Below are 13,641 nucleotides of genomic sequence, written 5' to 3' on the forward strand. Positions count from 1 at the left end.
ATCCTGAAAAAAGCACTGCATCGTGTTTCAACACTTCATAAAGCATAAATCTATTGAACTATTGACTAAATCATATCAGAATTACTTCTGAAGGATCATGTGTCAGGGTTCTGTCACTTCTGTCTAGTTTATTTCTTGGTTTTGTGACACTCCCGTGTTTGTCCTGTCCTTGTGTGAGCGTACGGTCTCGAGTGTTCTTGGGCCGTGCGCTCTCTTGTCTGCGTGCCTAGTTTCATGTTGGGAGCGTTGCGTTCGGATCCCCGCGCTCGTGTCTAGTTTGGTTTCGGTTTCGTGTCTGGATTCGGACACTCACGCTCCCAGTCCTGTCTTTATTGTGAGCGCACGGTCGAGGCAATAGTGTGTTGGCTGCGGAGAATTAACTTGTGATTTGATTGAATGGGTTCGAATCCACCTATTGCCGAGCTCGCCATTTTCCCTTTTCCCATCACATATCACATCAGAAAGGCATTTATTTTTTAATAAAAATGAAGAAACTTTTCTAAAAGTGAAAGTAAATTGCCTAACGAGTGTTTAATAATGATAAAATCACCTTATTATTGCATCCTTCATTATTTTTTCTTTTTTTGCATGTGGGATACCATGAAAATAAATATTAGTTCAATAACTTACCATTCTGCCAGTTTTCACCTCTGATATTATAACAGTGATAGGAATTAAACTTGCATTGACTCAGAAGTATGCGGACGTCCTTTTGTCACGTGCTGTTGCCATGGTGAATCGTAATATCGGAGCTCCATTGATGATGGCTTTTCATAGTCGTGGTGCACACGCTTAACTCTTCCCAGAGTCGACTCAACTAACTCAATTCAGCTGTTCTGAAACAGAAAACTCAGAGTTTCCCATCTCAGAGTAAGTCAACTCAGAGTTGGTTGAACCTCCTTATTGATACGGGCCCCAGGTGTGTGGTTGTATATTCTCTTGTGTTTTGTCAAGTCTTGTTTTCCCTCTTGGGGTAGTTTTTGTTGTGCTGTGTGTTGTGGTTTATCTTCTTTATTAAATAAAGCCCTTCAAACCTACATTAAGTCCTCGCTCCTTCCCTCACCAAAACCTGAAGACTGGAGTAATGATGCTGAAAATTCAGCTGTGAAAGTTTCACTGTGATGGCAACATGGGAATATTCAAAAGAAAACGGTTATTTTAAATTGTAATATTTCACACAATATCTGAACTATTTTAATAAAATAAATGCAGCCTTGGTGAACATAAGAATCTTCTTTAGTTGTAAATCTATACATCCTGTCATTCTCTATTCTTTCCTTTATTACCTTCAGTGTTGTTCTCTAACTCTTCAGCCAGAAGGTTCTGGTTCATCTTCCTCAGGATGTTCAGTGTGATCTTCACAGCTCCTTCTGCTCCAAAACGCTCCATCATTATATCCACTATATCAGCGACATCAGCGTTCTGCAGTCTAGCAGCTGCGATGGGTCCATATGTTTTTAAGTGCCATTTAAATTTCTTCAGATTGTCTTTCAGCTCATCTAGAGTATCAAGAAGCAGTTCTGCAACAGATGCCATCGTCTTTCTTGGACTGCTGGAAAAAGAGAAAAGGTCTTCAAATAGCTGCACTTTTACAGCAGAGATTCCTGCAGAATGTATAAATAACCTCAGACAATGAAATGAAACTGATCAGATCAAATATTATGAAAACTTGTTTTAACTTTTAAGTCTAAACTAATTCTTCAGGTTGTTCTTCAGTTTAGGATTCTGTGATAATTTCTGTTCTGAAGGATTCAGCTGAATGCTGCTGATGAACGAGTCTCATCATGATTCAACTCAAGAAGTAGTTTCACATTTTGTCATAATCCTCCTAGAAGACTTGTCTTTCACATTTCAGACCAGACTGGAATAAAAAGAATAATGTCACACTGAACAATGGTTACAATAGTTGAACAATTATGAAAAACAATAGTTTATTCCAGTTCTGTACTATCTGAAGCACCTGTCAGCACACACACACACACACACACACACACACACACACACACACACACACACACACACACACACACACACACACACACACACACAGGGTGCAAATTATGGAGGGATTTGGGGGGCTCTGACCTCCCTAATGAAGTGAAAGTAGTCTAACCCGTAATATGAAACATTGCCTATAAATATGAAAACTGCAGCATTGTATTTACAGAAGATTTGTTAGTTATATCATGTTTATAGTCGTTTTCTTTTACATGTGTAGTTTGCAGTGTTGAGCATTATAACCAATCAGTTTAGGAATACAACGTCCAATCAGAGGCGTTGTGATTAGTCACCGCACAAATGCCGTTGTCATGAGGATTGCACGCGCTCACTTCTTTTGCATATAGCCAAACTCACATAGACTGATGGACCGCTTCATTGTTCTTTGATCATTTCTTAATGTAATGGATATATTATGGGGTTAGATTCTCGCCTAAAGTATTGCAGTCACGAATCAAAAAATGTGACAAAAGTGTGAAAAATGTAAAAACACATGTAAAAATATATAACACAAACTTAATGCAAAATGATCAGAATGGCAAAGAACATAGTCAGATAAAAATATAAGTATGAATTGTAGTATTAAAAGTGCATTTAAAAAAATAAGCATGAATCAAAACTTTAAACACATTAAAAATGATACTGCACAAATCTCAAACTTGTATTTATGTTCTTAAAAGTAGTTTTCCTTGCTTTTATTACTCTGTTCTTTCTGCTCTCTTACATTTTCTGCTCATATTTTACTCTTTTGTGCACTTAAGCGGTTTTTCTCTTTGCTCTCCTTTCCATGTTCCGCTTTTGCGTTTCCAAATGTTGCAGTTCAAGTTTCATGTAAATTAGGCCAGGCTTAAGCGTCACCATTGGTCCACTAGTTCTCGATTGACAGCTCCTCCTCTAGCCAATCAATGGAAGAGAGGGAGATGACATCACTGATGGCTACTGATGCTTCACCAGGCATGTTTAGGATTTTTACCAAGAGTTTGAACAACAATAAAAAAAGTAATTATAAAAACTGGCCCCTATAGGTAAAAAATGTGTATATGAAAAGGCCTAATATATATATATATATATATATATATATATATATATATATATATATATATATATATATATATATATATATATATATTATATACAGTCCAGTCCAAAAGTTTGGAACCACTAAGATTTTTAATGTTTTTAAAAGAAGTTTCGTCTGCTCACCAAGGCTACATTTATTTAATTAAAAATACAGTAAAAAACAGTAATATTGTGAAATATTATTACAATTTAAAATAACTTTTCTATTTGAATATATTTCACAAAGTAATTTATTCCTGTGATGCAAAGCTGAATTTTCAGCATCATTACTCCAGTCTTCAGTGTCACATGATCCTTCAGAAATCATTCTAATATGATGATCTGCTGCTCAAGAAACATTTAATGTGTACAATTGTACAAAATATTTGTGTACAATATTTTTTTCAGGATTATTTGATGAATAGAAAGTTCAGAAGAACAGTGTTTATCTGAAATCTAATCTTTTGTAACATTATAAATGTCTTTACTGATTGATTTAATGCATCCTTGCTGAATAAAAGTATTCATTTCTTTCATTTCTTTATAAATAAAAATAAAAATTCTTCCTGACCCCAAACTTGTGAACGGTAGTGTATAATGCTACAGAAGCTTTGTGTTTCAGATAAATGCTGTTCTTTTGAACTTTCTATTCATCAAGGGATCCTGAAAAAAAAAGTACAACAACTGTTTTCAACATTGAAAATAATCATAAATGTTTCTTGAGCATCAAATCATCATATTAGAATGATTTCTGAAGGATCATGTGACACTGAAGACTGGAGTAATGATGCTGAAAATTCAGCTTTGCATCACAGGAATAAATTACTTTGTCAAATATATTCAAATAGAAAACAGTTATTTTAAATTGTAATAATATTTCACAATATTACTGTTTTTACTATATTTTTAATTAAATAAATGTAGCCTTGGTGAGCAGACGAAACTTTTTAAAAACATTAAAAATCTTAGTGGTTCCAAACTTTTGGACTGGACTGTAATATATAATTATATATATATATATATATATATATATATATATATATATATATATATATATATATATAATTATATTATATTATATTATATTATATTATATTATATTATATAATTATAGAACGCTGATAATGCCCAGCCCTGGTTACTATTAATAAACCGATCTCTGGGGCACCGAAAGAGCTTGGGCCCTTAGAATCGTCCTAACTTTCCTCCCTTAGCGGCGCCCCTGATAGAGCGCATTTATGAAGGAGCAGCTTAAAAAACAGCTTAGAATAAGGATGTGGAGGAGGAGGACATGAATGCTTTTCGAAAAAAAGTCTAAATCTTGTAATTATGTCAATTCTAGCATGAACGTACTACTAATGTAGTCTTGATATATTTTTTACATTTTTTTTTTTTTTTTGCCAACTCCAAAAACGAGTATCCTGAGGATAATGGAGTGGCAGAAGAAGAATCTGTCCACACGCACGACCTGCTGCTTGATATCACTATCCTGGAGATGAATTTATTCAACTTCATCCACTTTTTCCATGCGTCTCTCAACTCTATAATATCCGTTAATATCTGAAGATTGAGTTTAAGCACTTGTTTCAATTCATATTAATATTCATTGAGAGTAATATATATATATATATTATATATATATATATATATATATATATATATATATATATTACTCTTTAAATATGACTACATGTGACCTTTTGAGTCTATATATTATCAACTATATAAACTAACTTCACAACTTTCACTGATAGAGAAAGTTTGAGCTGTTTTAACTGAAAGAAACTTGTACTGACATATTTTAAAATATGTCAGTGTCATTGTTTTGTCTCAAGATGCACACCAGTAATGTTTTTTTTTCTAATGAACGTTTATAAAAGATATTTAAATACCCTAATTGGACTAAGGCCTAATCCTGGCTTAGGCTAAACCCTGTCTGTGAAACTGGGCCATGGTGAATTAATTACAACAAATTATAATGAATTATATATATGATTAGTTCTGGTTTAATAATTATTTAGAGAGACTGTTCGTTTGTCCAGCAAACTAAGCTCCTCATAGGATATTATCAAAGGAAGGTTTTTCTCTGGCCACGAGAAAGACTTCCTATTCTAGCATCCAAACGTAAAGCAAGGATAGGACCTAAACGTTAAAGTGACCTGGATTTTATGAATGAGCAAAGAACAAATAAGCATGAATATAATGTGTTTAATATATGCAAACTACGACTACAGAGGTTATACGGCTATACACATGCTATACAAGGAGGCTGAATCCAGCTTCTTATTGACGCTATCCGGTCCACGTTAAACGACGCGACGCTTCCGCGTTTGTAGCTTCTTATTCACGCTTAGGGACAGTGCGGTTTTTCTCTTTCTCGTTTTTCTTAAGGTATTGTGTTGCTTTTAGGGTCTATTTTCAGAATTAAAGGAAAATAAACTATTTTGAAATGCAAATAACACTGATATATCAGCGAAAATATAGGCTGCAAAAATATAAAGGCACTTAAAATATAATTATAGTATTCTTTGTTTATTGAACGTGTCATCAGCTCAACTTGAAGGACCGTGTGGTTTTTCTCTTTTCACGCTTTTTATTTTATAGTATCTATTTTTAGAAAAAAAAAAAAAAAACTATTCTGAAATGTAAATAACACCGAAATATCTGTGAAAATTACTGTAGCGCTGGTGCAGTTCGTTGGCTTCCTCCGTTCCGCGGGAAGGTTTGAACTGAGGACTTGAAAGTCAGTTTCGCCGGAAGATGGCGGCCCCGTGATGAGCGCGATGGCAGCGCGTCGCCGTGACCGGGAGAGACGTGCGTGAGTGGGCGAGGGGTGATTCAGGGCAATCGGGAGAACACAGAAAAATCCTCTTTTATGACAGATAAGCCGACACACCTCCTTGAGGTGGAATAGCCAATGACATTGGTGCAAAGTTGGCGGGCAAACTCTTTCTTTGTCTTGTCTCCAGGCTGAATTTGCATACTTTATGACTATCAGATCGGATTTTCTTCACAGCATCATTAAACAAATCGAACAATGCATTTGACCGCCATGTAAGATACATAGATGGAGACATTACTCTCAGTATGAGCTAAAGCTACTAGAATTTGTCGTGAAGTAAAAGTTTCCTCAGAAAACTCGCTGCGTGATTGACGTGAGGGAGAATCCTGTGTCTCCTGCACACATTTAAACACTCTTTCATTTATAATGAATAATATTATCAATAATGTTATCGTTTTTAGTGTCTGGTTGTATAATTCTGAAACCTTTCATTTAAATGCAACTTATTACAGCTTTTTAAATCCTAAAGTTAAACCTTGGACTGGTTTTGTTTTCTTATTAACAATACCTTAAATTGACATTTGATGTTTTGTTGTTAAAAACAATCATTAAATTCAAAAATTTATTTATTTGCATGTTAATTAACTGATAATGAATTGAATTTATACTCTAGTAAAATCTACACAAATGTAAAGAAAGAGTCAGTGTTCACATTTACCAGCATAAACTTTAATTTAACCCTTAAAATGTGAGAAAAATCAAGATTTCCCTGAATACTGCACCAGAATCCATACTTTAGTGATTATCAAAAAATAGATCATTTCAACAAACCAACAGAAATACTTCATTTAAGTTTCAGCGTTTCACTGATATTGTTTCAGACCCTCATGAAGTCCAGCTGTGCTGCTGAGGATCAGAGGAACATCTTCATTGATCGCTCATGTCTGTAATGAATCATTATTAATCACCAGATCATGAACTGTGAGCTGGACGTGTTCTGGAGAGGTTCTGCGTGATCGGGTCCATCATCAGGAAGCCTCACACTTCCCTTCCTGTGTGTCTCTGTCTCTCAGAGCGCTCAGCAGCACTTTGAGGAGAGCGTTCTCCTTCAGCAGTTCTTCAGAGGCGTCGGCGAGCTCCTGCAGCCTGTGAACGCTGTCGGCCAGCTGACGCCGTTTCTCCCTGTACAGCGTCTCCAGCCGCCCGCTTTGCGCCTGCAGCTCGGCATTCTGGGTCTCCAGCGTGTGCGTGTGCAGCGTGAGGCGGCGGTTCTCCCTCCACAGGACGGCCAGCTGCTGAGAGAGACGCTCTCGAGCCCGATGCAGAGAAAACACTTCACGCTGCAGGCTGTGTAGCTCCGCCCCCAGCAGGGACACTGACTCCACCCCATCACCTGACTCCTCCCAGGGGGCGTGGCTAGAGTGCTGCAGAACGAACCGCAGCAGGTTGGGAACCGTCATGGGCGTGTTTTCTGGAAACTTGACACTCATCTGCTTCCTGTGGGAGACAGTCACGATTTAGAGAAGTGTGCGAGAGTATTTCCACCGTATGGAAGAGAGATTCACAAACCTGTGTCGGGGGAAGAACAGCACGGAGGGCAGATGATCCACCATAAACTCCCAGGGCAGATCATTACGGCCGACATTCACTCTGAAAACGACAAGAACACGAATAATAACTCACATTATTATTAACTGTGAGTGCTGAAGATACGCTCATGTGAAGTTAAAGGGTTAGTTCCCCCTAAAAGCGAAAATAATGTCATTTATTAGTCACCCTCATGTCGTTCAACACCCGTAAGACCTTCATTCATCTTCAGAACACAAATTAAGATAGTTTTGATGAAATCCGACGGCTCAGTGAGGCCTGAGCAATGACATTTCCTCTCTCAAGATCCATTAATGTACTAAAACATATTTAAATCAGTTCATGTGAGTACAGTGGTTCAATATTAATATTATAAAGAGATGAGAATATTTTTGGTGCAGCAAAAAAACAAAATAACGACTTATCTAGTGATGGCCGATTTCAAAACACTGCTTCAGGAAGATTCGGAGCGTTATGAATCTTTTGTGTCGAATCATGATTCGGATCACATGTCAAACCGCAAAACGTCTGAAATCATGTGACTTTGCTGCTCTGAACCACTGATTCGACACACTGATTCATTTGTGCTCCGAACTGCTGAATCGACACAAAAGATTCATAACGCTCCGAAGCTTCCTTAAGCAGTGTTCGGTGAAATCGGCCATCACTATATAAGTCGTTATTTTGTTTTTTTGGCGCACCAAAAATATTCTCGTGGCTTTATAATATTAACATTGAACCACTGTACTCACATGAACTGATTTAAATATGTTTTTAGTACATTAATGGATCTTGAGAGAGGAAATGTCATTGCTGGCTATGCAGGCCTCACGGAGCCATCAAACTTCATCAAAAATATCTTAATTTGTGTTCTGAAGATGAATGAAGGTCTTACGGGTGTGGAACGACATGAGGGTGAGTAATAAATTACATTATCTTCATTTTTGGGTGAACTAACCCTTTAATGTGAGGTGTTTGCAGGTGCAGTTCCACACCTGGCCACCGTGAGGGCGCTGTTTCCCTGGAACAGACGGGCCAGTTGAAGAAACACGTGATTGAGGAGTGAGCAGAAGCCACACCAGGCCGAATAATACAACAGCAGCACGTCCTGATGAGACACAGAAGATCAGAGTTAATGTCTGTGGTGCGGACGGATCTTTATTCTGAATAATTCACTTACTTTGCTGTATTAGGCTGATTGAGTTCTCTATGTATGTTAAATAAAAGCATTAAGAAGAGCCGCTCTCACCCTCTGGGAGTCCATGACGGTGTCCAGGAAGCTGTCTGAGGTCACTTCCTGTATGAGGGATTGAGTGTGCTGATGCTGTTTGTGTCCCACCAGATGTCTGTGTAACGGACTGTAGGAGACGCTGAAGTTCTGGATGAAATCTTCTGCTCGACAGAGAGAGAACAGCGATTATTACTGGTGCAGTGTGTGTGTGTGTGTGTGTGTGTGTGTGTGTGTGTGTGTGTGTGTGTACCCAGTGAGTCGGTGTGTTTGAGCACGTAGTGCGTCTCGTCCCGGAGGTTGATGATGGTGATGAAGGGCGGGCCGCTGTGGTTGCCGGACGCCCCGAGTCTCTGCGCCAGCGGCCAGTGGAGCTGAGCGTCCAGCAGGTAGAAGTGCAGCGTCTTGTTGGTGCGGCACTGCAGGCCAGCGATGGAGTCTGACAGCAGAGGGCAGCGCAGAGGCTTCGGGACGCTCCTGCAGCACACGCTGAACTGGCCGGACGGACTGTAGGAGCTCTGGACGCTCCCGCAGGAGGATCCGGAGAGCTCGACGCGCCCCACATACAGACCCAGAGCCCAGCAGTGAGAGACGCACACATCACAGGCGGCAGACGCCCGTCCCGACACCAGTGACCGACAGCAGCGCGGGACGCCAGACGCTCCGTCCTCAGAGCCGCAGCAGGAGTGATAACGCCACGCCACATCAGTCACCTGACACGGACACAAGACACCGGTCATGTGATCCTGACAAACATCTGCTAGAACGACATGAACACTGCAGGAGCATTTTTAACAACACTAACATGATTATATTAAAGCACAAACTAAAATATGAAAACAAACCTTAAACCTCTGGTAGACATTATTATGGGATATGGCGTTATATTTTAAGCCGATTATCGATACAGTATCCAGAAGTTCATAATAATTATAAAACACTTGAAACATACCTGAAAAACATTTGATGATGTTATAATGACGGTACCTGGTTGAGCAGCTGATTGGCTGTGAGGGGATTGTGTGGGAGGAATGTCAGGAGGGCGGGGCCTCTCTGTAGCTCCGCCTCCAGCGAGTAACTCTTCACTCCCGTTGGCTGAATCCAGTGAATGACGCTCTCTCTGTTCTCAAACACCCAATCACAGACGGCCTGTACGGTGAAGTTCCTCTGCGCTCGCGGGAACACCTGCGTTCAGACACACACAATCACACTGTGAGAGTGTGTGTGTGTGTATGTGTGTGTGTGTGATCGTTCACTCACCAGAGAGCTGTTCAAACGCCGGTGTAAATACACACTTTCATCTTCCCTGAGAGAAACGCCCTCTGCCACCGCCTGATTGGTCACCACAGCGAACCGCACCGCCCCCTGATGATCTGCACCAATCAGAAGGCAGCATCAGAACTCAGCGGTCATGTGTTAGTGATGTGTGAGGGATGATAGTGGCAGTACCTCGTCGGAGCGCGTGCAGAGCGGACAACAGGAAGGTGATGTAAGCGGCAGGCTGAGGAGACGAGTTAAACTGGAAATATCCCACCACACCCTGCTGGAGCGCACACACACACACACACTCTCAGCTCTAATAATCTAATAATGTATTAGAACTGTTAAACAGATACAGTAAACTAATGAAGATGGAGAATGAGAGCTGTGACTTCTCTGAGCTTTCAAAATAAAAGTCCCGCTCCGTTTAATTCATGTTCTTAAAAATCTAAAATAATAGAAAAAATCCAAAAATGTTATAATAACCACTACCTACTGATGTATGTGTGTGTGTGTGTGTGTGTGTACCTGCTGGTGTGTGTGTGTGTGTGTGTGTGTGTGTGTGTGTGTGTGTGTGTGTGTGTGTGTGTGTGTGAGTGAGTGAGTACCTGCTGGTGTGTGATGAAGGTGTGCAGGGCTCTCCGGGTGGGCAGGTATGTTAGTGGAGCAGAAACCCTCTGAATGAAACTCTCCAGATACTCCGACTGAACCGGACCTCTGTACTCAATCGGACCGAACCTACACACACACACACACACACACACACACACACACACACACACACACACAGAGTCATCATGTGTGTTTATGATGGAGAGCACATGTACCGTCACTGTGATCATGTGTTACCTCCAGTAGTACAGGTGAATGACAGGATACTGGAAGAAGCTCTTCTGCTTTCTGCACTTGCCCTGATGCCACCAACAGTTCACGGCCACAAACTGCACCTGCACACAGGAAACGCATCATCACAGACAGGAAACTGCAGCACATTCTGCTCTTCGTTACTGATTGTGACACAATGCAAGACACGTGAGAAAAGTGCACCTCACCTGTCGCGCCAGCCGCAGCGCCACCTGCTGGACGTGCTGTCGCGCAGTGATGGAGTGTGCGCACCAGGGGGCGTAATAGAACACCAGCGAGACGTCAGCTTCCTCCCGCAGGCGATCCACTTCCTCTATCTGACCCAGGAACAGATCCACCACCGGAACCTCCGCAGGGAAGAACCGCACCGGAGGACGAGCCAACGCCACCACGTTCTTCGCCCGACTGACAGAGAGAAACAACGGTTTTCAACATTGACAATAATCATAATGTATGATTATAACAGTTAAACTAATAATATTTTACTGTTTTACTGTATTTTGATCTCAATTATTCCAAACTTTTAGCGATAAAAGTCATGTATTATTGTGCATTTACAGGTGCTGGTCATATAATTAGAATATCATCAAAAAGTTGATTTATTTCACTAATTCCATTTAAAAAGTGAAACTTGTATATTATATTCATTCATTACACACAGACTGATATATTTCAAATGTTTATTTCTTTTCATTTTGATGATTATAACTGACAACTAAGGAAAATCCCAAATTCAGTATCTCAGAAAATTAGAATATTGTGAAAAGGTTCAATATTGAAGACACCTGGTGCCACACTCTAATCAGCTAATTAACTCAAAACACCTGCAAAGGCCTTTAAATGGTCTCTCAGTCTAGTTCTGTAGGCTACACAATCATGGGGAAGACTGCTGACTTTACAGTTGTCCAAAAGACGACCATTGACACCTTGTACAAGGAGGGCAAGACACAAAAGGTCATTGCAAAAGAGGCTGGCTGTTCACAGAGCTCTGTGTCCAAGCACATTAATAGAGAGGCGAAGGGAAGGAAAACATGTGGTAGAAAAAAGTGTACAAGCAATAGGGATAACCGCACCCTGGAGAGGATTGTGAAACAAAACCTATTCAAAAATGTGGGGGAGATTCACAAAGAGTGGACTGCAGCTGGAGTCAGTGCTTCAAGAACCACCACGCACAGACGTATGCAAGACATGGGTTTCAGCTGTCGCATTCCTTGTGTCAAGCCACTCTTGAACAACAGACAGCGTCAGAAGCGTCTAAGGACAAAAAGGACTGGACTGCTGCTGAGTGGTCCAAAGTTATGTTCTCTGATGAAAGTAAATTTTGCATTTCCTTTGGAAATCAGGGTCCCAGAGTCTGGAGGAAGAGAGGAGAGGCACACAATCCACATTGCTTGAGGTCCAGTGTAAAGTTTCCACAATCAGTGATGGTTTGGGGTGCCATGTCATCTGCTGGTGTTGGTCCACTGTGTTTTCTGAGGTCCAAGGTCAACACAGCCGTATACCAGGAAGTTTTAGAGCACTTCATGCTTCCTGCTGCTGACCAACTTCATGGAGATGCAGATTTCATTTTCCAACAGGACTTGGCACCTGCACACAGTGCCAAAGCTACCAGTACCTGGTTTAAGGACCATGGTATCCCTGTTCTTAATTGGCCAGCAAACTCGCCTGACTTTAACCCCATAGAAAATCTATGGGGTATTGTGAAGAGGAAGATGCGATATGCCAGACCCAACAATGCAGAAGAGCTGAAGGCCACTATCAGAGCAACCTGGGCTCTCATAACACCTGAGCAGTGCCACAGACTGATCGACTCCATGGAGCCCCAACTAAGTATTCAGTGCTGTACATGCTCATACTTTTCATGTTTATACTTTTCAGTTGGCCAAGATTTCTAAAAATCCTTTCTTTGTATTGGTCTAAAGTAATATTCTAATTTTCCTAAGATACTGAATTTGGGATTTTCCTTAGTTGTCAGTTATAATCATCAAAATGAAAAGAAAAACATTTGAAATATATCAGTCTGTGTGTAATGAATGAATATAATATACAAGTTTCACTTTTTGAATAGAATTAGTGAAATAAATCAACTTTTTGATGATATTCTAATTATATGACCAGCACCTGTACCTTTTTTATGTATCAATCTATTGGTTCATATTACTGTATATGTCATGTATTACAGACTATTTACCCGCAGGTGAGCAGTATATGATATTATAGTCATATTTTATTATTTATTTACCTGCAGGTGAGCAGTATATGATATTATAGTCATATTTTATTATTTATTTACCTGCAGGTGAGCAGTATATGATATTATAGTCATATTTGACAGTATATTTACCTGCAGGTGAGCAGTATATGATATTATAGTCATATTTTATTGTTTATTTACCTGCAGGTGAGTGTTATGGGCAGCAGGAGCGCGCAGGTGAGCAGTATCGCACCGCAGCATAGTTCGGGTCTTCTCGCCATCTGATCCGCCACCTGCCGGAGCTGCGCCCGAACCCGCTGCAGCATCACCGACCCGCTACAGCCAGCTCATCCCGGGAGAACCGAAGCGAAGTAAAGCGGAGCGGCTCAGAGCAAAACACACGCCGCACCAACCGCTCAGACACACGTCACGCTTCCGCCTTCCAACAGGGGCGGGGCCACGGCGAGGGAGCGTCTCTAAACTACACACGTGTTCACACGCGCGCCGTCTCAGTGTATTTGTAGTTCAATTCATTTCATTGTGAATCCAAATCTTAAATGTATAACAGATGAACGAGAACACGGCAACATTTTGATTTAAAAACGAAACACACCACAGGATATCAGTGTTTGTCGAGTCTGTGAGGTCACGTGCAGCTTCAAACCTTTG

At 40.4% G+C, this 13,641-nt stretch overlaps 1 protein-coding gene across 2 annotated transcripts; it reads right to left on the bottom strand.

Annotated features, from left to right (window-relative positions):
• Positions 1-6,448: 6,448 nt before the first annotated feature.
• txndc11 (thioredoxin domain containing 11) lies at positions 6,449-13,584 on the bottom strand. 2 transcript variants are annotated; one of them, XM_067403467.1, is made up of 12 exons: positions 13,174-13,584; positions 10,967-11,183; positions 10,764-10,861; positions 10,523-10,652; positions 10,104-10,194; positions 9,915-10,027; positions 9,642-9,839; positions 8,908-9,367; positions 8,676-8,818; positions 8,422-8,534; positions 7,409-7,489; positions 6,449-7,336 (listed from the first exon to the last, which is right to left on the bottom strand). In XM_067403467.1, exons 1-12 carry the CDS (start codon positions 13,296-13,298, stop codon positions 6,868-6,870), a joined length of 2,238 nt encoding a protein of 745 aa, XP_067259568.1. In that variant the 5' UTR covers positions 13,299-13,584; the 3' UTR covers positions 6,449-6,867. The 2 variants fall into 2 exon arrangements, with proteins under 2 accessions (XP_067259568.1, XP_067259567.1); XM_067403466.1 differs by having other exon boundaries at positions 6,451-7,336; positions 10,104-10,197; positions 13,174-13,581.
• Positions 13,585-13,641: the final 57 nt, after the last annotated feature.

The sequence above is a fragment of the Chanodichthys erythropterus genome, chromosome 12 (assembly GCF_024489055.1).
Source record: "Chanodichthys erythropterus isolate Z2021 chromosome 12, ASM2448905v1, whole genome shotgun sequence".
NCBI lineage: Eukaryota > Metazoa > Chordata > Actinopteri > Cypriniformes > Xenocyprididae > Chanodichthys > Chanodichthys erythropterus.